Below are 25,217 nucleotides of genomic sequence, written 5' to 3'. Positions count from 1 at the left end.
AAACCCTACGAGCTTTATTGAGAAATAGAAATTTTATTTTTTGTACAATATAACGTAAGCATCTTGTAGGTTCTACACTTGATTATCTACATCAACTCTTCAAAGGTACCGAAAAATAGGCATTTCAACTCAATGGCTTCTAATTGAGCTAGCAAACTATAGCACAAGAATAATTTGTCATGAGGACTAGCAAGAAAGGTAATTTGGATTGGTATATTTTTATTGCAGGGATTGATGTGCTAAATATTCTAGACTTGTTGAATGTTCATTTTGAATTCTTTGTAATATCTTTGTAATCTAGATGTTTAATCACAAATTACTAAATGGGGAGATTGTTAGGTTTTTAATTGTTGGCAATTGTATACAAAATATTCTAAGTGTATTTATACATGTATATGAGCTTTTATACAAGTCTAGAAAATCTCTAATTTGAAGAATTGCAAGATTATTAGAAAAAAGCTTATGGGTGCACATCGTGTTCACACCACGTTCTCATGCGTTCACACAGACAAAGAGCTACGTTCACAAGCGCGTTCGAACGCGAACTCATGCGTTCACATAAACCGAGAGTTGCGTTCACAAGCGCGTTCGAACGCGGACTCACGCGTTCACATAGACCGAGAGCTGCGTTCACAAGCGCGTTCGAACGCGGGCTCACGCGTTCACACAGATCGAGAGCTGCATTCACAAACACGTTCAAATGCGGGTACATGCGTTCACACAGACTGAGAGCTACGTTCACAAGCGCGTTCGAAAGCGGGTACATGCGTTCACACAGACCGAGAGTTGCGTTCACAAATGCGTTTGAACGCAACCTGAGAAATTCAGGCTATTGCGTTCGAACGCACTTGGGCCCATTTGAACGCACCTGAGATCAAGTCAGGCCGTTCGAACACACCCGGGCCGCGTTCGAACGTACCAACGAAGTTTGAAATTCTTGGACTTTCGTAAGTTCGGATAAGACTTAGATTTGGCTCTATCTTGGAGATCATATATAAGGATTGTGATGCCCTAACTCTAGGGTGAAAAAAGAAGCAATTTTGAAGGAGATTTCTTGAGGCTACATCGGTTCTTCAACTAACAAGGTCCTACTCTTCTAAAAAGCTTAATCTTTCATCTTAAGCGCTATCTAGATGAAAGATCAATCTCGAGGGCTACGAGGTTGGATATCAATCACGAGAAAAAGTGAATCGTGGATTCTAGTGAGCAAGACGAGAGAGGAACAAAGTCGTTTGGATCGACGGGTTATTTTGTGAGTCAGTCTTATAACTACTTACTATACTAATGATTGGTTTTGTTCCGCGTTTGGATCCGTGGTTTTTTTCCGTTTGGGTTTTTCCACGTTAAACCTTAGTGTTTATCTCTGCTTTCATTTTTAATAGTACTTCGGACTTTTACTTAAGCGAACGAGTGATATCATTGCCTAGTATTTAGATACATACTTGTGTCTAGGGATTTTTCGGGGTTCTAAGTTAAATCTATTCCTAGGAAAATAAACGACTTTGATTATTTAGTTCTACTCCTAAGATAGTCTAAAGCTAAAACATAATTCTTAATTCTTCATTGTATGATTGGATGATTGGATTCCTAGAAAGGTAAAGATGATCTAACGGCTATGATAAAATGATAAATGCAACAATAAGAAAATAACTAAATTCAAGTAATTTTCAATACTTAGATTAATAAACAAAAAAACTTAGCCCCTTTATATGTAGAGGTCAAGTATAATGAGTCCTACTCGGACTTAGCCCTAAAGGCTTATACGACTCGAACTACAAGGAGTCCTATTCGGACTTAGCCTAAAGACTTATATGACTCAATCTATAACTTGTCTTAGAGGCTTACATAACTTAATTGAACTTGTCTTAATGATTTATGTAACTTAATTAAACTTATTTTAGTAGCTTATATGACTCAACTAGACTTACATTAAGGGCTTACATAACATAGCTAGATTTGCCTTAAGGGCCTATATAAGAGATAAATATTAATCAATTAAAATATAAACAGACTCAATACATCGAGCCCAATGTTCTCATGATGCTATCGCATTATCCGATCTGACTCGGTTCGCATCATTACTAGAGAAGATCGGTGATTTTCACTATTATTTAATAGGGGTTTTCCACATAAAAGTTATTGCATGCTTGGTTTAAGAATCATTCCAAATTCCTATGATTAAAACCCAAAACATTCTTGTATATATCATCACCAAGCACCAATGCATCAATATTGTGATAATCACATGGCCTTTTAATCAAGGCTTTACTTGCTAGTGTCTTTACCTAAGCATAGGGTTAGATAGCAAATTTTGTTGTCATCTTTGAGGCCTCTGATATTTCTTATCTTGGCCATTAGGAGGTTGAAAAGGAAAAGAAGATGATAAGAAGGAGAAGTGAAAGAAAGGAGAAGAGAAGGTGAAAGAAGAGCACAAGATAGAAGAAGAGAAGGAGAAAGAAGAGTGAAAGATAGAAGTAGAGGAAAAGTACCACAATACTTCTTTTCATTAATCCTACAATATCTCATCAGTATTTAATAAGACACTCAAGTGACAGATGGGTAAACTTAGAAGAAGGAAAAGGAAAAAAGACCTAACTTGTAACTAAAAATCAAAATAGGCCTAGAAGATAAAATTAAAAATCAAGTGTATTATTCGTCGTTACAAATCACTCGAGAATAAATGTATTTGACGTGGATTGACCCATCTATATCACCCAAATGGATCAGCCAATCCCCAATCCAAATCGATCAAATGGATGACCTATACGTATCTTTTCTAAGCACCAGATCCTGATTCTGAAACCAATATTTAGTACCTTAGTATTTGACCCAAAAATACTAAGGTACTAACGAACCTCTGACATATGATTTTACTTTAACCAAACGAAAAGCAGAAGGATGTGAAACTCTCATCTCATGCTGCTTGCTTGATGCTCTCTCATTAAGTACAAATTTCAATTAATACTTAAATTATTAACTTAATTTAGTCAGAGACTGCAAAAGGTTGATGCATTCCATAAATTTAATACAAAGATCAACGCAAAATTAAATTCTAGACACAATTTCAAGCATTTAAAAGTATAAAGTCAACAGAAATCTCAGCTTATCTAATTACCCCACTTCTGGTCACTACCTACAAATCCCACGAGAAGACCACCAAATTTCCCCTTATTTTTAACCATTGATGAAATCCAAGTTGCCGGTAAACAAATTAAAAGCCCATACGGATGCCTCATCCACAGCCAATCCAATAACTCCTCTTATCTCTTCCATTCTTTCTCACACTAAATGCCCCCAAAACCCACCGAATAAATTAAGAATAAGGATAGATTGAGAGAGTTACCAAATCAAGATGAGAAATGGCCGTCCGCGAGATAGAGATCTCCGGTCGCTCCCTCACCATCCACGAGCGCGACGACACCCATGACCCCGTCACCGGCCGCGCCCTCACCGGCTCCTGGCTCTGGGACTCCGCTCTCCACCTCGCCCAGTGGATGGCCACCTCCTCCTCTTCCTCCCACCCTGACCACGACCTCTCCGGCGCCGCCGTGCTCGAGCTCGGCGCCGGCGCCACCGGCCTCCCGGGACTCTTCGCCGCCGCCTTCCTCAACGCACGCCGCGTCGTCCTCACCGACGTGGCCCCGCTCCTCCCCGCCCTCTGCGCCAACGTGGAGGCCAATGGATTGGCCGATCGAATCGAGGTGAGGGAGCTCAGGTGGGGATCGGAGGAGACGAGTCGGGATTTGGTTGAGGGGGAGGAGGTGGATTTGGTGTTGATGTCGGATTTGTGGTACGATAAGGAGGAGATGGTAGGGTTGGGGAGGACGATGAGGGGCGTGTGGGGGAGGAGGACGAAGGGGTGGGCGGCGAGCGAGGTGAGGGATGGGGTGGAGGACTGCGTGGAGGTTTTGAGAAGGGAGGGGTTCGAGGTGGTGGAGGTGGAGAGGACGAGTAGGAAGTTGATGCGGGGGGCGAGCGAGACGGCGATGTTTGCTGTCTACCACATTACGAGCAACGTCAACTGATGAGAAAAAGTGTGAGTACAGTAGATTCCTAGAAACTAAGCCAAGAAGCCCGAAAATGTTACATAATACTTCTACGTCGGAACCGGTGTAGATGGCATCTTTATATAAGATATATAAGATTGAAGTGAATTTATAGAAGTCTAAGTCTCTCTATAAAAATTTATAAAATTTAATCTAGAATGATTTGTAAGCAGTTTGCAACAGTGTTAGCTTCTCAGTAGACGTGGTTAATAACAGTGTCTCTGATAAGGTCATGTTCTTCAAAGACTAGTGGCGCTTCTCTACTGTTAAGTGTATGTAGTAGAGCTAGAAAATTAATTTCAATGTTTAGCATTCGAATTCCTAATTGCCTTGCCTAGGATAGAACCTCCCTCAAAGCCCAGGTCTCCACAAACATAGCGTTGTTGCATCTAATAGTAGCACCATTTGCATGAAGTATATCTGAGTTAGAATCTCTGAAAAATTAACCTCCTCCTCCCCTATTGGTCGATAGGTCAAAGGATCCATCACCGTTTAACTTAACCCAATTACCAGCGGGTGGGGTCCATCCAATATAAGATAAGGAGTTGGATTTCCTGGGATGCTTGTTTTAGTATTAATCTTCAAGTAATCCATAGTTATTAAAATCATATTTCTCTAACTAACATAAACAAGAGTCTTAGATTTGGTAAACTTACAATTGTTTCGGAAAATCTAAAGATGCCAAAAGGAATTTACAATAATAGCTAAAATTAGGTTTTTTTTATCAGTAAGGTAATTGTTAACTTCTTTAAACCACTATTCCTGAATGAAATCTTCATTGAAGGAGAATCGAGAACCAAAACCAGACATGCTTAAATCCCACATTTGTTTAGCAATCTCACAATCAAGGAAAATATGCTGAGCAGATTCAATATCTTGATTATAGATATCGCATAAGAGAGAATTTGCATCCTATGAGTAAAAAATCTATCTTTGGTTGACAGTTGATTTTAAATCAACTTCCATAGGAAAGAAAGGACTCTCGGGGCAATCGGTAACTGCCAAAGATAATCCTAATTAGTCATGCTTCTGTGGCTACCCTTAAGAAGTTTGGCCAAGACACGAGTCCCATTGTGGGATAGTAGGTAGCATAATTTCTTGAATGAGAGCACTCAAAATCTAGTCAAACTAAAGATCCAGTCTATCCAATTCAAACATGCCTTATGCATTAATTAAGTCATTTTCTTATTGCCAAAACTTATAAACTTATATTCATATTTCAGGTAAGTTGGCTTGACAGAAAGAGACATAGGAAAGATCCGAGGATCATTCACGTAGTGTTGTCATCACTAATGTATTTAATGGAATCATCACGATGCACTCTACTAGTAGGGAGCAAGTGCTTATACATAGAACCTCGCCTTTCTTTTTAATATTCTTGCCCCAAATTTTATAATTACCATATTTATACTTCATGAGCTTAACCCACAAGCTATCTTTATTACCCATAATACTATCAATCTTAAGATTCATGAAAGCAATATGAGCACGCCTAAGGTCTTTGATGCTAAGGCCACCAAAACTTTTAGGCAAGGTATGCTGTATTCCAATTAATTAAATGAAGCCCATTTTGTCCCCTTGCTCCCAAAGGGATCAAGAATACCAAAAGGGATCACAGAATAACTAAGCATAAAAGTATGCAAAAATTAATAGTAGAGTTAATAAGAGTGAATCTACCCATGTGAGAAAGGGTCTTTCTTCTCCAAGAGTTAGGCTTGCTATTAACTTTATTAATAACACCCAAACAGTCTATCATAAGAATTTTAAAAAGAGACATTTCAACACCGAAAAACCGAAAAGGGAAGCTACTACAATTAATAAGCAAGGAAAATTTTAATATCCCTACTAGTCCTGGATCACTCCAACTAGGAAGATAAAAAGCAGCTTTGTCTAAGTTAACCTTTTGATTGGTTGTTTTACTATATCTGTCAAAAACCTTTTTAATAGTCTCGCAGCTAGCAGAAGAGGCTTTAGTAAGGATAAGAAAATTATCAGCATATATAAGATAGCAAATATTATAATCATAGCTAATAGGGAAACCAGTAAGAGGACACTCATCCATACATGCATTCAGCATAACAAAAAGAATGTGTGAAGTAATAATAAACAAGTTGGAAGACAATGAGTCACCTTGTCTTATACCGCAGTTCTTACAACCTGCCCAAAAAAAAAAAATTTGGGCACGAGGGTTAGCCTCGTGCCCATGCAAGCTGCATGAGCAGCTTGCGTGGTGAGGCGCCACGCATCCACCACTGCTGCCACAGCCAACTGGCTGTAGCCAATTGGCCGCGGCGGGCCTCGACGCCGCCGCCTCTCTTTCTCCCTCTATATCTCTCTCTCTCTCGGTCTCTCTCTCTCTATCTCTCACCGAGGCTGGCTTACCGCTGCTGGTCTGCCGCCACTAGGGTAAGTTTCTCTCTCTCTCTCTCTCTCTCTCTCTCTCTCTCTCTCTCTCTCTCTCTCTCTCTCTCTCTCTCTCTCTCTCTCTCTCTCTCTCTCTCTCTCTCTCTCTCTCTCTCTCTCTCTCTCTCTCTCTCTCTCTCTCTCTCGCTCTCTTTCTCTTACCCTTGGGCTCGAGCTCACCGGAGCCGAGCCGCCGACGAGAGGTCGGCCCCTGGATGGCCACCAGCGGCCGGTGCCCCCCCTCCCCCGCCGGCCCGGGTCCGCAACCCTCCCCTCCCTCACCTTCTCTCTTTCTTCTCTTCCTCTTCTCTTCTTCTTCTTCTTCCTTTCTCCTTTCTTTTCCCTCAGCTCTACTCTTCCTCTTTCTGCACAGGCCTAGCACTATAGAAGAGCATTGGTGGCATTGTTTATTTATTTATTTATTTTAATTTTGTTTAATTATTTAGTTAGGTATTGCTTTCTTAATTAATGCTAATAACTTATTTAGACATTAATTATTTTAATAATAATGTATATTCTTCAACATGATGATTATTAATTATAATTAGTATAATTAATGATTAACTAGGTTATAAATTATTATGCATATATATAGGTAATACTTATATTTATTTAATTATGTATTTATATTTCTATTAGATTAATATATAGTTTTGTAAATTACAATTATTAGATTTATGTACTGATATTCATAATATATGCATTTTAAATAATTTTAGCAATTTATTATATACTATTGTGTGTAGAATAAGATACTAGTCTTATTAATTAATTTATGTATTTATTTATTATTTTGGATAATTAAGTAAATACTATATAACTTCCGATTAATCAAGATAGAGTAAGAATTATAAAATTTAATATAAAACAGATCTTGTCTATATATATATCTTATTTATAATTATTTAGCTTTTATTTTATAATTATATATTTAGAATATTTTAAATAAAAAGAAATAAACCTTTCTCCTTATGTTATAACCAGCATTTTATGGTAATAGTATGTTATAATATTTGAATCGTACCTATAATGTGAATCTAGTTATGTACAAAATAAAAGAAGTGATTTTAAACCTAATAAACATTTATATTCTACTTGAACTAATTCTAATTGGATAAATGATTAACTAATATTACTTGAACATTTTCAGACTCCGAACCCCCTTATTTGAGACCCTATGGACCTTGCTAGTGATGTGTGACGGTTGATTGATGGACGTGAGAGATACGTGTGCTGGGTTTCCTGATTAGAGGTGAGTAGTCTTATCTCTTAGACGCCTTTCTCAAATTAGGATATATTATATATTATGTACATGTATATTTTGGCCTCCAGCATGATTATATGACTTTATATAGAGATGATTTCAGTCAAGCATATTTTATCATTAATTTTGATTAAGCTAATTTGGGATTTGAGTACATTGGTGATATATATAGAGATGATTATACTGTTATGATTTTATATTGGGATGATCTCTATCATGAGTGTGCATGTGATGGACTAGCAGGAGTATGAATGTGTTAGATACATGGTTGGAGTGTGCATTACATTATTTTTCTCTTGGCTTCTTTACCACCTAAATTCTTGAGTTGCATGATCTGTTGTAGTACTAGATATATGCATATGATTTATCATATGTATGTGATGTGATGTGATATGATGTGATGGTTGAAACATTATCTGGTCCCGGACTGGTACTAGACATACTCTTAGCGTATGGCGAATATAAGTTGATGGTGATGGTTGTACTCTTAGCGTATGACAGGGTACAACTATCATTGATATACCCTTAACGTATGATAGGATATGATTACTTTCTTCTGAGATACCTTTAGCGTATGACAAAGTATGATTTATCTACAGAGATACCCTTAGTGTATGACAGGGTATGATTTATCTACAGAGATACTCTTAGCGTATGACAGGGTATGCTATGAGCTTGTGGCATGATGAATATCGAGTTTGGGGTCGGGTACTGTAGTCCAACATAGTGGATGATATTCAGAGTTGAGACGGATGATTATGATAGTGAGAGATATGTGGATTATATCTGCCCTCGATATATATGATTATCTAGTGGTTGGCATGCATCATGCATCATCATTAATATGACTAGTATCATTTGATCATAATTGTTATACATGATATGTTGTTATATTCGATGATGTTATATGGTAATTTTATCATGTGATATATTTTTGGTTGAGGATATAATATGCTCATTCATGAGAATTGATTTCATTCATATATATGTCATTGATGATACATATATACATGCTCATACATGGCTTCATGTTGCTTTCTGATTCATATTATTCAGTACATGATTTACTCTTTATTTGGCATCACTAATTCGGAGTAAGGTCTATTCACTGAGTTGTTTGCTCATGACTCTCTTTATTTTCTTTTCTAACCCCCACAGATATTATAGTACGTGACACCGACTTGAGATATCCTGATGAGATATTTTAGAGCAAAGATGAGGTGAGATATAGACGTGAGGTGGTATAGAAGCTAGTTTAACCAGATATTGAGTTGTATCGTTGTTTGTTATATTTGTACTTTATTGTATTAGATGATGATTTGTATAGTACATGTCAGATTATAGTGCACTCATGTATCAATTGTTTAGTTGTATCTTAATGATTTGTTGTGGCTTGTGTGGGTTCTGCCAGATTAGGTAGTGGTTTAGTATATATTATTATGGACTTAGATATTTATATATTAATAAATTTATTTGGTTAATAATATGATTCATTTGGTATTGGATTATGTGAGTATGAATATGTTAGTAGGTATTATTTGATGTCATGATTATATGTGCACATGAGTGTATCTGTGCATGCCCCCGCTTGTATTGTCGCGTGCGCCGTGCGTGCTGTGTGGGCACGTGGGCATGCACATGTCTATGCCAGGCGAGGGTGTTACAGCAGTGACCAACCATCCAGTTGGTATAGGTACCATTTATAAGGAAGGAATACATTACCATGGTAATGCAAGCTTTAATTCAGCAAATTCATTTTCTTAAGAGTTTATAAAGTAGCCTGCTAATTCAAATAGTTAGAAGCCTTATTCAAATTTAATTATCATATAAGGTTCAAAAGATTTATCCTATCCAACTGAATACTCAATTTCACTAGCCAGGAGGATACTATCTTCTATAAATCATCCCGCACAAAGGTAGACTACTTTGGAGCAATGTTTTGCGCAAGCAAAGGGTAAAAGTCTAGTGACTAGAAGCTTAGTAAATAAACGATACGTCACATTGCTGATATGATCCGGGTCTAATTAGATCAAATTATAAGAACATTGGGCTCGATGGATTGAGCATATTTATCTTTTAATTGATTCATGCTTATGTAAGTTCTTAAAGTAAGTCTAGTTAAGTTATGTATGCCACTAAGGCAAATTCAATTAAGTCATATATAAGGCAAATTTAATTAAGTCATGTAAGACACTAAGGCAAGTTCAATTAAGTCATTTAAGTCTCTAAAACAAGTCCTAGTTCGAGTCGTATAAGCCTTTAAGGCTAAGTCCAAATAGAATGCACTGTACCTAACCTCTTTATATAGAGGAACTAGCTTTATTCATCTAAGCATTGAGAATTAATTGAGTTTATATATTTTCTTATTCTCGCATTTACCATTTTTATCATAGTCGTTAGATTGTCTTTATTTTCTTAGAAATAAATATAAGTTAGAAATTCAAATTCTACATCCAACCCATGGCTACCATCATCTCTAGTAGCTACCCTACCCTACGGCCATCCGCCACCACCCTTGGTCGTCCACCACCCTCCGACGACTACCGCAACATTGAATATTTACCGTTTTATCCCATTCTAACTTTGCTCCACTATTTTAGTTATACATTTTCATCCAAACATCCGATTGATATGAAACTAGGATTATCAGAACCCTATCTTGTGAGACTACCACCACCTAAATTTTTATAATTTTCTTACGTTCGGATCAATCCAGATCTGGTCAGTAACAATTGGTATCAGAGTCGACGTTCCTCAGATGATGGTTAACACGTGATCCAAGACGAACGAGAAAGGAGCGACCATGTGTTATGGACAAAATTTGGAACAATCCGTCCATAGGATGATTTTGAAAATTTGGTAGTAGCCTCACGAGATAGGGTTCTAATGGCTTTGGTTTCACATTAATCGGATGTCTGAATGGAAAGATATAATTAAAATAGTGGAGCAAGATCAGAACGGGGTAGAATAGTAAATATCCGACGTTGCGGCGGTCATCGGAGGGTGGCGGACGGCCAAGGGTGGTGGTGGACTGCCGTAGGATATGGTGGCTACTAGAGTTGATGGTGACTATGGGTTGGAGTTACTCCTAGAAAGACAACAACGATCTAACTACTACATGTAGTAGGGCCATGGGTCTCTTCCGCAACCATTGGGGCACAGGGGACGGGGGACTCGCTGGCGATGCGCCATGGTCGCCATTGCACCAACTCGAGTTTGGCCTTCCGTTGCCGCGTGGACTTGTTGGATGGCGACTACCGCCGACCACCTATCCTGCCCAGCCACCACCGAGGCTAAAGTGGCTTGTAGCGGCGCCCTAGGCCAAATTTCAATTTCAGCACTAGGGTTAGGGCTATTGCAAGTCCATGAAAAAAATGAAGTACATGATTTCCAAGGTAGGCCAGATTTATGCGAACCGGTTTAACCACCTCATGCGAACCAATTTGGAACCCATGAACATGACCCTGAGCATGAGTACGAGTTCGAAGATGAATGGTGGGCTCGCGCCATCAAATTGAGCTGAACTCGTGTGCAGCCCATAGGCGACATGAGTCAGACCCGTGAGTCCATGTCCCACGTGACCAGTTTCGACCGCGAGGTCACTTGGCTCGCGATGACAGGCCATATTTTGGGATCCAAGCTCTGACCGTCAAGCTTGATTTTCCAAAATTCTCATATAGAGACTCGCTAGACTAGACCTATTTAGCGGAGCAGTTTTTCATGTACCATGGCACGCCCGACCACCAGAAGGTCCAACTAGCATCATTCCACTTGGAGGGTGTAGCAATTAGGTGGTATGAGTCGGCTGAGTGGACTCGACCATAGGACTTTGCAGATGTGATTTATGCTCGGTTGGGTCCGACCATTAGAGTCTTTGCAGAACATCTGACGAGATCTTCTCCTTAGGTACTCTGATGGAGTCCAAGTTAGATCAGTTGAACCAAATCCGTAAGGAGGAGAGAAGAAAGACAGCCAAAGCTCACAACCCACTAGAGACTACATCTACCTCAACTCAGCCTGTGTAGACGACTCAATCCAACCGCTAGATGATCTCGGGTCACTTTGTATCCAATGACTTGGAGGAGCACCGAAGGAAAGGCTTGCGTTTTTATTGTGACGACTGATTTTCCCCTGATCATAAATGCAAGCGTCAACTAGCCTATGTCATGTTCTTAGGCGATCACGAAGAGGATGAACTTAAGTCTACTAATTTGCATGATTAGCTCTGAGTACAAGGACGTCAGGGATTAGTCACCTTGAGGACAAGGTGTCGGAAGCGTGGTGGATTGATACGATCCGGGTCTAATCAGATTGAATCATAAGGACATTGGGCTCGATAGATCGAGCCTATTTATTTTTTTAATTGATTCATACTTATGTAAACCCTTAAAGTAAGCCTAATTAAGTCATGTAAGCCACTAAGACAAGTTCAATTAAGTCATGTAAGCCACTATGGCAAGTTTAATTAAGTTATGTAAGTCTCTAAGCAAGTCCTAGTTTGAGTCGTTTAAGTCTATAGGGCTAAGTTCGAGTAGGACTTATTATACCCGACATATACATATATATATATATATATAAGGGTTGGGCTTTATTCGTCCAAGTAGTCAAGTATTGCGAATTAATTGAGTTTAGTTATTTTTTTATTTTCGTATTTGCTATTTTTATCATAGCCGTTAGATTGTCTTTATTTTCTTAGGAGTAGATTTAAGTTAGAAATCCAAATTCTACCTTCAACCTATAGTCACCATCACCTCCAGCAGCCACCCTACTATACAGCCATCCATTACCACCCTTGGCCGTTCGCCACCCTACGACGACCGTCGTAACGTCGAATATTTACCGTTTTGCCCCGTTCTAATCTTGCTCCACTATTTTAGTTATATTTTTTTTCATCCAGAGATCCAATTGACGTGAAACTAGAGCCACTAGAATCCTATCTTGCGAGCTACCACCATCTATATTTTTATATTTTTTGTATCAATCCAGATCTGGTCAGTAACAATTACACAAAAAATGGGGCAAAATAAGAGATTCTAGCCAGGTTCGACTTTTCAGGAATAAGTACAATTAAGGTCTAGTTCCATGGTGGCAGCAAATGAATACCATGAGTTGAAATTCTCTCAAAGCCTTTCTGAGGATTGGATCAATATTGGTCCAGTTGCTTTTATAAGGTTCCACATGATATCTATCAAGTCTTAAAGATTTGCCAAGAGGCATACTCCACAAAGCACTTTTAATTTCATCATCCAAAAATGGCACAATCAAATCATCATGACAATGGGAAGGCATAGAAGGTAATCCCTCTCCATCCCCGATTAGAAACATGTTCATCATTATGGATGGCCCAGAGATTAGCATAAAAGTTAATAAAACCATACTTGATAGCTTCAAAATCAGAAATTCCTCCACCAGACTCAAGAAGTAAGGAAAGAATCCTATTGCATTCGTTTCTTGATCATAGTAGGGAGAAGAAAATAATAAGAATTTGGTCCCCCTTTTCAACCCACAAATCCCTACTATTAGAGTGTCATTTAGTTTCAAGTTGCCTCAAGAGGGCAGCATGGCAGTTGTCGAGGAAAGTAAGGTTAGAGTTTGAGGGAGGAATAGTATGAACCACAGTATCGACCTTTCCAAGATGAACAATGTAGTCATTCAAAGCGTCAATCTGGTATTCAAATTTACCCAAGTCATGTTTGTTCCAAAAATAGTACGGGAATCAAAGGCAACTTTCATAATATTTTCTATTTAGGATAATTAAACCAAAAATGTTTAAATCTAATAAATCTTTTGACGAAGCAAAACTGAGGTTAACGTCAATATGAAGAGGCACGAGGCACGTTGATCAGAGGCTGCTCGACTAAGACAAGACACAATAGCATATTGAAAGGAATCTAACTAATTAGGATAACAAAGGCGCGATCAAGCCTACGTCAGATCCTACCTTCATTAGGGTGATTATTATACCAGGTAAAAGGAGGATCCTGAAGATCAAAGTCCACTAAATTTGCTGAGCCAACACAATTAGCAAAGTCCTTATTTTTTAGTATCTAGGATGAAGAATTTTCCTCCTATTTTATCATTAGCATTAAGAAAAAGACTAAAGTCACCCACAAGCCACAGTAAACTAACATTACAAAAAAATAGTTAAATCATCCCAGAGAACTTTCCTAGTAATGTAAGAAGTGCTAGCATAAATATCTAATTAAATTATTCCTCATTAAATACACCCTGAGTCGTGACCTAATTTTATTTTTTCTGACTTGATAGCGAGGACACTTTGGCCATTTTTACACTTACGGTTAAGTTAACTAATATGAATTATTACAACAATAGAATATTTTGTTATCCGTTTACTATTAAATGAATTAATATTTTATTCATAAGTACCTGTGAAGAAAAGAAAAGGTTTTAAGGGTATCCATGCAAAAATCGAGTGTTTTGAAAGGCATAACATATAAATAATATATTTTAGAGGGGCATAAATGCAAAAAGAAAAGAAAACCTCTAATTAATTGCTCTTCTTATAGTGAGGAACGCGGACCAAACAATAACCCGAGCTCTTCTATTGCGGCCGACCTGCAACTGGGAGTGTGACTACTTTTTGTTTCTTTATTTTTTTTTCTTTTCTCTTTCTTTTTTATGGTCTGACCGCCTACAACAAAGGTCTTCGGGAAGTTAACCCAAGTTACGTTTTCCGAGGAGGGAAAGAAACCAGAAGCTCTACAGCGAATCCCAATTACCCCTACAAAGAGGTGACAGAATACACAGAGCCCAAATCCTACGTTTCTCTTATATATATATATATATATTTTTTTTTTTTTCTTGTTTTACTTTTTATGCTATGTTTCTCTTTGGAATTACTTGTCTAGCGCACAGGAGACTTGGTCATTAGTCGACCCATTCAGGCCCTAATTTTAAGTTCGGCCCGAGTCCAAAATAGTAATAGGCAGCATGGGACAAGCTTTTGCTCGTCCAGTTTAGCCCGTTATGCCTACCAATGGCCTGACCTATTATGCTCGCCTTTTCTTATGAATTTTTAGGCTCATCTCAAATATTTAGTTAATTGTATACTACTATGTAAGTATGTTCCTACGAAAACTAATTAAAATGCTTTTGTGGGAGGCAAATTATACTTGGTCCATTATGATCCGACCCGAGTGCCATATCTCATGGGTTAATGAGCGATAATATGCTATAATATTCTAGGCTGGCTTGTACCGACCTAGCCTAAGTAACCGGGGATCAAGCTGTGAACAAATTCTTGAGCCTAGTCTGAATCTAACCTTGTTAGTAACAAATATAGAATTTTATTATATTTGAATTTAAATAAAATAAATATACATTTTAGAATAAAATAACTTAATTTAATTTGACTTAAGGTGTTTGGTTTTAAAAAAATAAAAGAGATAAGTGATATAATAAAAAAATATGAAATAAGATGTGTTTAATTATGATACTTTGAATAAGAGATAAAATATTCAAAATGGCTTGATTAAAATTTTCTAATTTATTGTAAATAATTGTTTATTATTCTTTTGGAGAAAGGTAAGAAATGGGCTTAAAATTAAATATAAATTATAATTTTATTTTACTATTATTATAGTATCTTTTCATGATTATCTTTACAATTCTTGGCTAGAAAATAATTTAGCTTAATTTATCATAATTTACACATTATAAATAGCACCACAAATGAACATGAAATATCAAAATAGTTTTACTATAAAATATATTCTAATATATTACAAAGCATATTATAATTATATTTATAATATTCAACCAGAATCTCTCATAATATATCAACATAAATAGTATATAAATAAATGAGAGCAAATTAGCCATTTGTGTTTTGGAATAAGTTCCTGAGATATTTCAAAAAAAAAATCCAAAATAAAACCCAAGAGAAAGATATCATAATAAGGGTTTATTCTATTTTCTTATCGCGTGTTTGGTACGAGATTTTTTAGAATAAAGGGTGTTTATTCTAAAATAATCTACTTATTCTACTCAACCAAATAGCCTCTTAGGGTCCTATAAGTCACATATGTAATTGGTTTAACCACAGTTATCGAAATCAGACCAGAGGTCGGACTAATAAATCAATGAATCGTTTATCAAGTGAATTCAATTTGGCTATAGAATAAAAAAAAACTGACCTATTAAAAACAAGCAATCTATCGATTTAAACCGATGAACTATGCAAGTCAGACTGAATTTTGCAAACCAACTAGGTTGCTAATTTTTCCAAAATTACCTAGTTGTCTATAGTAATATTTCAATTCTCTATCCTAAGGGTGATTTAGTTATATATTCCTCCCTCAAACTTTGTTTTGTATTAGTACACTTCTACTTTTGTCTAAATTGTAAATATAAATAGTCAAACATCGTTAGCAGAGATGACAAAATACTTAGGTGGTCGAACTAACCCATGTACAGGTGGTTGAACCAACTTGCACGTGTTTGCCATACTAGGTGCGTTAAAACTACATCATGCTTGTCCATCATGGTAGTGTATGGCCTAGCGATGCCTAGCTATTAATCGCAGCTATCCATGATGTCTTTCATGATAGTCATCATTTTCAAATTAGTTTCTCCTTTATTATCTTGTTACGGTTTAGTCCTCCCATGAAAGTGTCACATGAGAGGGTTATGAGCCCTAGATAAAGTAAGTAACTGAACTCAACTAAGAAATGTCAATCGCAAGTCGAAGTCAAGGCTAGTGCACTCATGAACTTGGGGAATTCACGCCAATTGGAGCTCTTTTATAAGATTTGGATCATACCATGACAAGGGTGCACCCAATCTAATACTCTTTGGTATTGATTGATGTAGCCTAATGTAGGGGTGCATCTAATTAGATCTAAGCCAACCAAAAGAAGCACTCGGATTTGGACCGGAAGCGATGCACAGTGACGCTATTGAGTGCACAACATGGCAAGGGATCCTCATTTTGGTCAACCAGCTGTAGAAGCCTTTACTCGAGGAGGTGGTTTCGGGTCAAATAGGAAGAACGTCAATCTTTGATCAGGAAGCGGTCAAAGTCAGGTCAGACCGAGCAAGATAGGGTTCTGGCTACTGGACAATCTGGCGACGTCTCCGGCATAAATGCGAGGAGGATGTATAGCTGATATAGGATCTTGTGGAACAGGATTTGATTCTGCCGCACTGCTGACACCTTTCGAAGCACTTTCACGTGTGAACTGATTCTTGAACCTCTTTCACGCTCATGTCACGTCGAGTCCTCTTTCAGCGCCGTCAAAGTCTAGCTCCCACTCCCTTAAGGGGTTAAGCTCCATCTGTCTGAACATAGGATGTTCCGCGAGAAGGAAACTCTCCTCTATCATCAAGTCTCGTAATCAACTGGATTTTTTTTTACTTGATCAATCTCGTCCCATAGAACCACGACCCTACAGTGATGTGCAGTGGGCCAATATATATATTGTCTGCTAATACACGACCAATTAGTGTTTGGATAAAAAAATTTTCCGTCATCCCATTTTGAATTAAGGACATTCTTCACATTGCTTCTCCTACGGGTGTTTTCCATATTGATTACCTTCAACTTAGCAAGGGTTGAACTCATCATGGTAATTAAGGACTTGATATCTGGATCAGTCATATTTCTTCTTGTGAACATGGCTTGTGGTGGACATGCCGGTGAACATTGCTTTGATACCATTTAATGCAGACCAACTTGGGGGTACTTGAGCTCTGATACCAATGAAATCTACCATAGACAATAAATAAGGTCCCATGTTCTTGTCCAAATGCGGTGTGCACCAAGCTTAGGCTAGCACTCGTATTGCCGATGAGTTTTTAAAAGTAGTGTGCACCAATTTTCGGAGGTTGTGCACCGATATAGATTGGTAAGTATAGTGAGGCTAATTTGATGGTCTATTGCAGATAAGACTTTAGATTGGATTTTTAGGGATTGTAGGGGCCCATGGGTCATGTTTGGATTGAAGGGAATGTCATGGAAAGGCTTAATTAGGAGATGGGATGATCTAGGGTTGGGATATGGTAAATTAATAGCTAAACAAATGTGGGTGATGATAGAATGTGACTAAAGTCAAGAATATGATACAACTAGTGATGGAGGCTAGTCATAGGGTGGGGATGATGATGGAGTGAAGATTGAGTGGTTAATAGAGTTGGCTTGGTAGTAGAAGATGGTGGTGGCTTACAAATGCGATAGATAGCTAAAGACTGTCATTAGCCTATAATCATGATAATAATACCAAGAGGTTGAAACGATTAAAACAAAGAGATACAAGATGGACAAGTCAGAAATAAAAGAGATGACTAGTGCTAAAAGATATACAAAAATAGAAGAATTAAGTAATTTATTCAATCATTAATTGCATGCTTAAGATACAAATCACTAGTTCTGTTTTGTAGATAATAAAACAAAGAATCATAAAACTACATAAGAAATAAACTACTGGATTACCGTACCGTCCCAAATAGAGTCTAGATTTGAAGAAAATTGGAACATAAAGAAGCACAGAACATGATATCATAGATCTAATCCATCTTGTTTTAGATTTTTCAAACATTATGTAGATATTTTATGATTATTCTCTCTGAATTGCAAATTATAAATTTCTTTAATTCAGAGATTTAGGCTAATTCACACTCAGACTCGGGCTCAATTCAGACTTGGACAATATCATTGAAAAATCCCAATAACTACGGAGCCAAATTCGTGTCAGAACCTGTCACTAATAATAATAGCAATTACAAAAAGCTAACAAATCACCTATCTATTTTCATGACTTAATCTCATTAAAATTCATGATGTGCCACTTGCCTTGATCGATTTTTAAATTTAAGTCACATTCAAGATTGATACTTTTGTCTTAGTGATCTTTGATATAAAATTTATCCAAACTGGATGTCGATACAATGTGCAGAAGATTATTTCAACACCTGTCCAAAGCTAGATAGTGATCTACAATATTTGTTTTAAGCCACAAGTGATTTTCCAAAGTCTCTCCAAATGATAATGATGATAGGCTATCTTGCATTTGAATGTTTTTTTTTTCATAAAAGCCCATAATCTCGATTACATTTGCATAATTTTTAAATGACTTGTGAACGCCTGCATCAACAAAAGTGTTTGTATTTGCAAACATTCGAAATTGTGTTCGAACAAAATCTTTGAATTTCATCTTCTACTTAAAACTTGCAATAAATCTTACATCCAACTTGTGTATATGCTCATTACACAAAATCGAAACACTAGATCAATCCATAAAATATTTTCATCACATCTGCCAATTAAAACCTTAAAACCTTACATAATATTACAAGGTTCATCGTGTAATTTGTTTAATAATCTCGTGTTTTTGTCTAATATTCCAATTCAATCTTGTGTAATTTGTTCAATTTATTTAGGGGGGGAGGTAAAACCTCTTTATCCAAAATAAATACGGTGATAAAGCTCAGTTATTGCTCTTTTATATAAGAAAACAAAAAATAATAATACAACAATAACATATGTATCTTCCCATGACTAAGGAGGTCATAGATTTAACTCTAACTTCAAACAATATTGTAGAGAAATTGTTTGGTAGTTTAGTGACTTGGCTCGACTCGGTTAATGACTCAATAGTGCGGTTGGCTTAGAGAAGTAGCTCAGCGGTGTTTGGCAATTGTTCGACGGCGTTTGGTTCGGAGCAATTATTCGGTGACGCACATAGCTTAAAACCTAAATTAGACAACTTACTATAATAGTTAAATGTTTGGTAGAATCTAAGTGCCTCTGTTTTTAGAGAGGGTTAACTCTTTGCCCTGCCCATATTTAGCTTTCGAACTCATCAATAATAATAATAATAATAGTAATAAAAACGGCAGTATCATTCTTGTGAAACAAATAGAGGGTAAGGAACCAACCCATCTAAGTAAGGCTTGACATAGAAAAGGGAAACCATTAAAGACGGAAAACAGAAGAAGTAAACCCTAAGGCCACTGGGATATCACGTGCAGTCAGACTGATTTATTCCTCGCTTCCAAACCCCTCTCAATGTGTGTCAGCTTCATTTGATCTTTTAATCATACCTCTCGTTTTAAAAGCAGACCTCTGACCTTTTGCTTTGGAGGTGCTTCTCTTTTCTATATATATCAAGTAAAATCGCTAAAATTTATTCGAGTGCTTTAGTTACATATTAATAAGTTTACTAATTTCTTTTTATAATATACACCTTTTTGAGATAGTATTAAGTTTTCAAGTCAAAAACTCCCAAAATATTTCCATCTTAGTCGTATTAACTAGTCACAAAAATCTCCTGGCCAATTAATTTATTCGCAGTAAAGAACCAAAGGAAGGCTCGATATATATAATATAAACCCACCACCCCCCACCCCGGCCCATAGCCAATCTGCATCAATTACCGTGTACTTCTTGTGGGGCCCAGCTGTCAGCCAACCATTTACTGTTGACTGTACCAAAAGGAGTGTCACCGTCGCCTCGATCCCGCTCTCTCGTGCTCATAGGTAGCAGCCGAATTTACATAAAACAACAAATACTAGATCGAATTTGCAATTCAACCCTTAGTTTCACTATTTGCAGATCACCCCTACTGTTTAGTAAAGTTACATCAGACGAGAAAATTACATTTAACCTCGTGGTCAGCCCTAAATTTGACCTATTTATATTTAAATATAAATTATCGTGAAACACAAAATTATAAATAATTGAAGAAGTTTTCCACTATTTTCCATCCTATTTGGCCAATTAATGGTGGAATAATAGATAAATTTGCCAAAGATTGAATAATCTTCCTAATAACAAAAAAATAAATATTATGTAATATAGTTGTCATATTTTTTTGTCATTTAAAATCTGAATATTAGATGCATTGAAAAATTTATCTAATAACTATTTTTTTAAATAATAATTTTATTTAGTTTAAATTATAAAAATAATAAAGTGATACAAATAAAACTACTGAGGTAAAATAAATTTATGCGTAACGACTGGGATAAAAATATAATTTTTACCTCCATAATCATGCCAATACACCATTCCTTTGCTTTTTTGTACGGAAGTTCACCATAGTCATAAGTAATCATTCATTTAGAGACAAATGATTCAGTATTTACCTTTAGTTTCTCTTTTTTCTTTTAATCCAATGCTCGAGATTGCACGAGTACGTTTATTATTACCGGAAGTACCGGTTACCCCCAGAGACATAAGATATACTAGTGTTAATTTTCATTATTTTCTATCATGATTGTTCCTTTTTTTTCTCTCTCTCTCTTCCTTTGTGGTCTCTTAAAATAAAGGAGCACTTAACCAATTGACCGTCACCTAATTTGAACGGCTGCAATAGTCTTAGATTTATGAAATATTAGAGGTAAGTACTAAATTATTAGTCTAAAGTTTGCTCTAAAGTTTGCTTTGATTTTTGTGACCAACATAAGGGAAGAAAATAATATACTATTCTATTCTTCAAATGTTAGTGGATTATCTATTTTGATCATTCTTATGGAGTATCATGTAATTTTTTTGCATTGGAGAAAGGTGTTGAATTATTTATCTTAGATATTAATTTCAAAATGTTAAATATAAAGCATAATATATATATTGTTATCTAATAATTTGAGTTTTTTTTTTAAGTCAAGTGGTTTTCTAGAGTATATATATATACACACATGATCGAGGTGTTAAAAATATAATATATATTATTAGCTTGTCTTTTTTAGGAATCATTTATCTCATTGAAAAGATAATAATTCTTTTTAAATAAAAATGACTATTAATTGCTAGTCACTATAGTTACAAAACGGTACATGTGTTTGGAAACGATACAATGTAGGATGAATTCGACACCACCAGACTCCGCCAGGGTTTCTTAAGCTAAATAAGGATGAAAAGGTGATACATTATGTGAAATGTTCTACTTCAAGCTGTAAATTAGGTGAAATGTAGGGTGTTATTCGCATACTTTACCAAATAAAATCTAGTCAGGTGATAGCTGACTTTATTTACGTAGTTACATAACCCAGGTGCTTTGCTCATTTTACTTGCATAATATACAATATTCTTCTTCAAACTGTAAATATTGTTAACTGTAAGGTCTTATTCGCAAACTTTTCCAAATAAGTATTGGAATGGAGGGCCTCTAAGGAGGGGTTCAAGAAGTCGTTTTGGTCATGGGGAAGAAGGGTGGGAGCTCATGGCTAACCGCCGTCAAAAGAGTGTTCAGATCTCCCACCAAGGAGCCGAACCAAGAAGAAGACGAGAAGGTATCAAGTCGATCACTCTCCTCTTCCCCACCTCCTCTACTTCTCTCGCTAAATTTACCTTCTCTGCTCCTCTTCCAACCATGGCGTTCGTAGCACAAGAGAGATAAGAGGAGATGGCTATTCCGCAAGTCTACCTCCCACGAGAACCAACAAGAGCAGCAAGCGAGGGCGGCCGCCCATCTTACACCAGAACAGAGGCACGCCATTGCCCTGGCCATGGCGACGGCGGCCACGGCTGAGGCCGCCGTCGCCACCGCGCAAGCGGCGGCGGACATGCTCCGCCTCGCTCGGCCTTCTTCCTCCGTTAGAGAACACTACGCCGCCATTGTGATCCAGACTTCCTTTAGGGGCTACTTGGTAAGAAACTAAGAACCCATTTGGGTTTTTCTAGTTAGAAATAGTGGTCATAACTATAGCTTCTTGTTGGTTGATGGGGATTAAGGCGAGGAGGGCATTGAGAGCTCTCAAAGGTTTGGTTAAGCTCCAAGCTCTTGTTCGAGGCCACAATGTAAGGAAGCAAGCAGATATGACATTGAGATGCATGCGTTCTCTGGTGAGAGTCCAAGCTCGAGTGCGGGGCCAACGTATGAGGTTATACCAAGAAGCCGCTTCTTGTAGCAGTAACAATTATTCCATTAGCAGTGATTCCAAGAACATTGAGGAGTTCGCGGAGAGGAGATCCATGGCAAGGAATCCTTTACTTTAGTTGTTTAATATACTCAAGGAGAACTTTTTCTTCTCTTCTGATTTCAAAAGCTGGGTTCTTTGTTTAAGGAACGGTCAAGAGATGTGAGTAGCTTTGCAGTCGAGGAGATCAAAGCTATGATACAGAGAAGAAAAGATGCCACCTTGAAACGCGAGAAAGCTATCTCTTGTGCATTCTCCCATCAGGTAAAATATCTACTTTATTAAAGTTTAAAACTTTAATCTCTTATCCCCTCTATTTTATTCCATTTTAACACTTAGTTTTGGTTCCATTCTAAAGATGTGGAAAAACCCATCTCCCTCGATTGACGAGGAAGCTTGGATCGTATCAAGGTCGTCTTTTGACAACAAGAGCAGCACCATTAGAAGGATCTCCACCGACCATCGAGACCAAATCAAAACCTTGGAGGTCGACAACCAAAGAAGAAGACAACAACGAGAACAAGAACAAGAACCAAACTCTCCTCTCCGCTGCCCTGCAACCCCCTCCCCTTCCAAGTCCACGTCTTTGCAGGTGCGTTCTTCGAGCCCTCGCCTGCCGAACTACATGGCGTCGACGGAGTCGGCGAAGGCGAGGCTCCGCTCGCAGAGCGCGCCACGGCAGCGCCCGGCTACGCCGGAGAGGGAGAAGAGTGGCTCTGCGAAGAAGAGGCTATCTTTCCCAGAGATGGACTCCCAAGGGCGTTGCGAAGACTACTCGCAGAGCTTGAGGAGTCCCAGCTTTAAGAGCGTGATTGAGTACATCTCCGAGCAGAGGTCGGCTATGCCGTCCCTGTGCAATGAGAGCGGCGGTGGAGACGCGTCGCCGTCGTCGTCGATGGCTGAGCTGAGGAGGTGGCTTAGGTGAGCAAGGAATGAAGATGGTGATACATAGTATTTTTGTTATTATCAGAGTTGGTAATGGTGGCGGTGAATGGAGCATTTACTTTGTTGCAGTTTGGAATTTGGTGGGAGATTTTGTTGGTCCTGGTCACTTGTTATATAGTTGAAAGTTTAGTATATGACTTGAACTGAGTATAATAGTAAGTAATACAAATCAAATAGTGGATTTAAAATAGAAAGGGGGCGAATCCTTTGACGTACAATTCAGAGCTAAAGCCCATCTCAACTTCTGTATATATTTCGAAAAAAAGAAAAGGACTAGATAAATTAATCACTCCAATTACAAAATACTTAACTAACATTTGAGGCCAGAATTTATACGAGTTGCTCTAAGAGTGCTTCCGTCCCAAGTACAATTATAATCTGTGAGATATGATCATCAGATTGGTCAAATGGGCTTGTGCCTCTTGTTCGGTTTTTAGTGTTAGCAATTGTGTACAAAATATTTTAAGTGTTTTTATATATGTATATGAGCACTTATACAACTGTAGAAAGTATTTGGATTGGAGAATTGTAAGATCAAAGGAGAAGTTTTCGCGTTCACACCGCGTTCGAATAACACGTTCGAACGCGCTCTCAGGAGTTCACATATACAGAGAATGCGTTCAGGCCGTTCGAACGCGAGCACATGCGTTCACACATACAGAGAACGTGTTCGGGCCGTTCGACGCATGTGTAGTCGTTCACACATATAGAGAACGCGTTCGGGCTATTCGAATGTGTGTGCAAGAGTTCGCACATATAGAGAACGTTTTTCTTCCGTTCGAACGTATTCAAGGGCCGTTTGAATGCACCTTGCATACGTTCATAGCACGTTCACACATACAGAGGAGTGTTTTTACGCGTTCAAACACAACCTGTGAAAATCAAGCCACCGCATTCGAACGCACTTCGACCCGTTTGAACGCATTTGAAAACAAGTCAGGTCGTTCGAACGCACTTGGGCTGCGTTCGAACGCACTTACGTAATATGCAAATTTTAGACTTTCGTGAGTTTGGATATGACTTGAATTTGACTCTATCTTGAGTACATATATAAGCATTGTGATGCCCTAACTCTAGTGTGGTTGGTCATGGCAAATTAAAGGAGAATTCTTGAGGCTATATCGTTTCTTCAACCTGCAAGGTCTGACTCTTCTACAAGGTATTAAACTTTCGTCTTAAGAGCTATCTAGACGAAAGATCAATCTCGAGGGCTACTAAGGTTGGATATCAATCATGAGAATCGGTGAATCGTGGGTTCTAGTGAGCAAGACTGAGAGGAACAAAGTCGTGGGGATCTATGGGTTATTTTGTGAGTCAGTCTTGTAACTGCCATTATTCTAGTGATTGGTTTTGATCCGAGTTTGGATCCGTGGATTTATCCATTTGGGTTTTTCCACGTTCAAATCTTGGCGTTCATCTTTGCTTTTATTTTTTTAATATTTCTTTCACTTTTTACTTAAGCAAATGAGTGATATCATTGCCTAGGGTTTAGATACATACGTGTGTCTAGGTGTTTTTCAATTGGTATCAGAGCAGGTTCTCTCATCCTTAGAGAGAGATTAGATAGGCATAGATTTTCATAGAGATGAAAAATCGTCTATTAGACCTATTCTAGATGGATCAAATTATGGATATTGGAAAGCTAGAATGAGAGCTTACCTAAAGTCTATAGATGAGCAAGT

The 25,217-nt window shown here is 37.7% G+C and overlaps 2 protein-coding genes and 1 long non-coding RNA gene across 3 annotated transcripts; all 3 read left to right on the top strand.

Annotated features, from left to right (window-relative positions):
• Positions 1-3,186: 3,186 nt before the first annotated feature.
• Positions 3,187-4,163, top strand: LOC140801061 (uncharacterized). The gene has a single exon (XM_073156061.1). It carries the CDS (start codon positions 3,360-3,362, stop codon positions 4,023-4,025), a length of 666 nt encoding a protein of 221 aa, XP_073012162.1. The 5' UTR covers positions 3,187-3,359; the 3' UTR covers positions 4,026-4,163.
• A 2,187-nt stretch (positions 4,164-6,350) lies between these two features.
• On the top strand, positions 6,351-9,109 carry LOC140801364 (uncharacterized). Its single transcript, XR_012111417.1, has 3 exons — positions 6,351-6,452; positions 7,600-7,701; positions 8,872-9,109. It is a non-coding gene; the product is annotated as an uncharacterized lncRNA (long non-coding RNA).
• A 12,730-nt stretch (positions 9,110-21,839) lies between these two features.
• Positions 21,840-23,667, top strand: LOC140800648 (protein IQ-DOMAIN 17-like). The gene is made up of 5 exons (XM_073155410.1): positions 21,840-21,963; positions 22,057-22,320; positions 22,406-22,648; positions 22,738-22,854; positions 22,949-23,667. The coding sequence occupies exons 1-5, from the start codon at positions 21,871-21,873 to the stop codon at positions 23,513-23,515; spliced, it is 1,284 nt and encodes a 427-aa protein (XP_073011511.1). The 5' UTR covers positions 21,840-21,870; the 3' UTR covers positions 23,516-23,667.
• Positions 23,668-25,217: the final 1,550 nt, after the last annotated feature.

Source organism: Typha latifolia, chromosome 14 (assembly GCF_019914945.1).
Source record: "Typha latifolia isolate L0001 chromosome 14, TyphaL0001v2, whole genome shotgun sequence".
In the NCBI taxonomy this organism is placed as follows: domain Eukaryota; kingdom Viridiplantae; phylum Streptophyta; class Magnoliopsida; order Poales; family Typhaceae; genus Typha; species Typha latifolia.
This window is presented reverse-complemented; position numbering and strand designations above follow the sequence as displayed.

What these genes read in the sequence shown, in the direction of transcription:
- LOC140801061 (XM_073156061.1), top strand. Translation starts at nt 3,360, where the DNA reads ATGGCCGTCCGCGAGATAGAGATCTCCGGTCGCTCCCTCACCATCCAC.
- LOC140800648 (XM_073155410.1), top strand. Translation starts at nt 21,871, where the DNA reads ATGGGGAAGAAGGGTGGGAGCTCATGGCTAACCGCCGTCAAAAGAGTG. An exon ending in CTTCCTTTAGGGGCTACTTG is followed by an intron (nt 22,321 to 22,405) that starts GTAAGAAACTAA and finishes ATGGGGATTAAG; the next exon opens with GCGAGGAGGGCATTGAGAGC. An exon ending in CTTGTGCATTCTCCCATCAG is followed by an intron (nt 22,855 to 22,948) that starts GTAAAATATCTA and finishes TCCATTCTAAAG; the next exon opens with ATGTGGAAAAACCCATCTCC.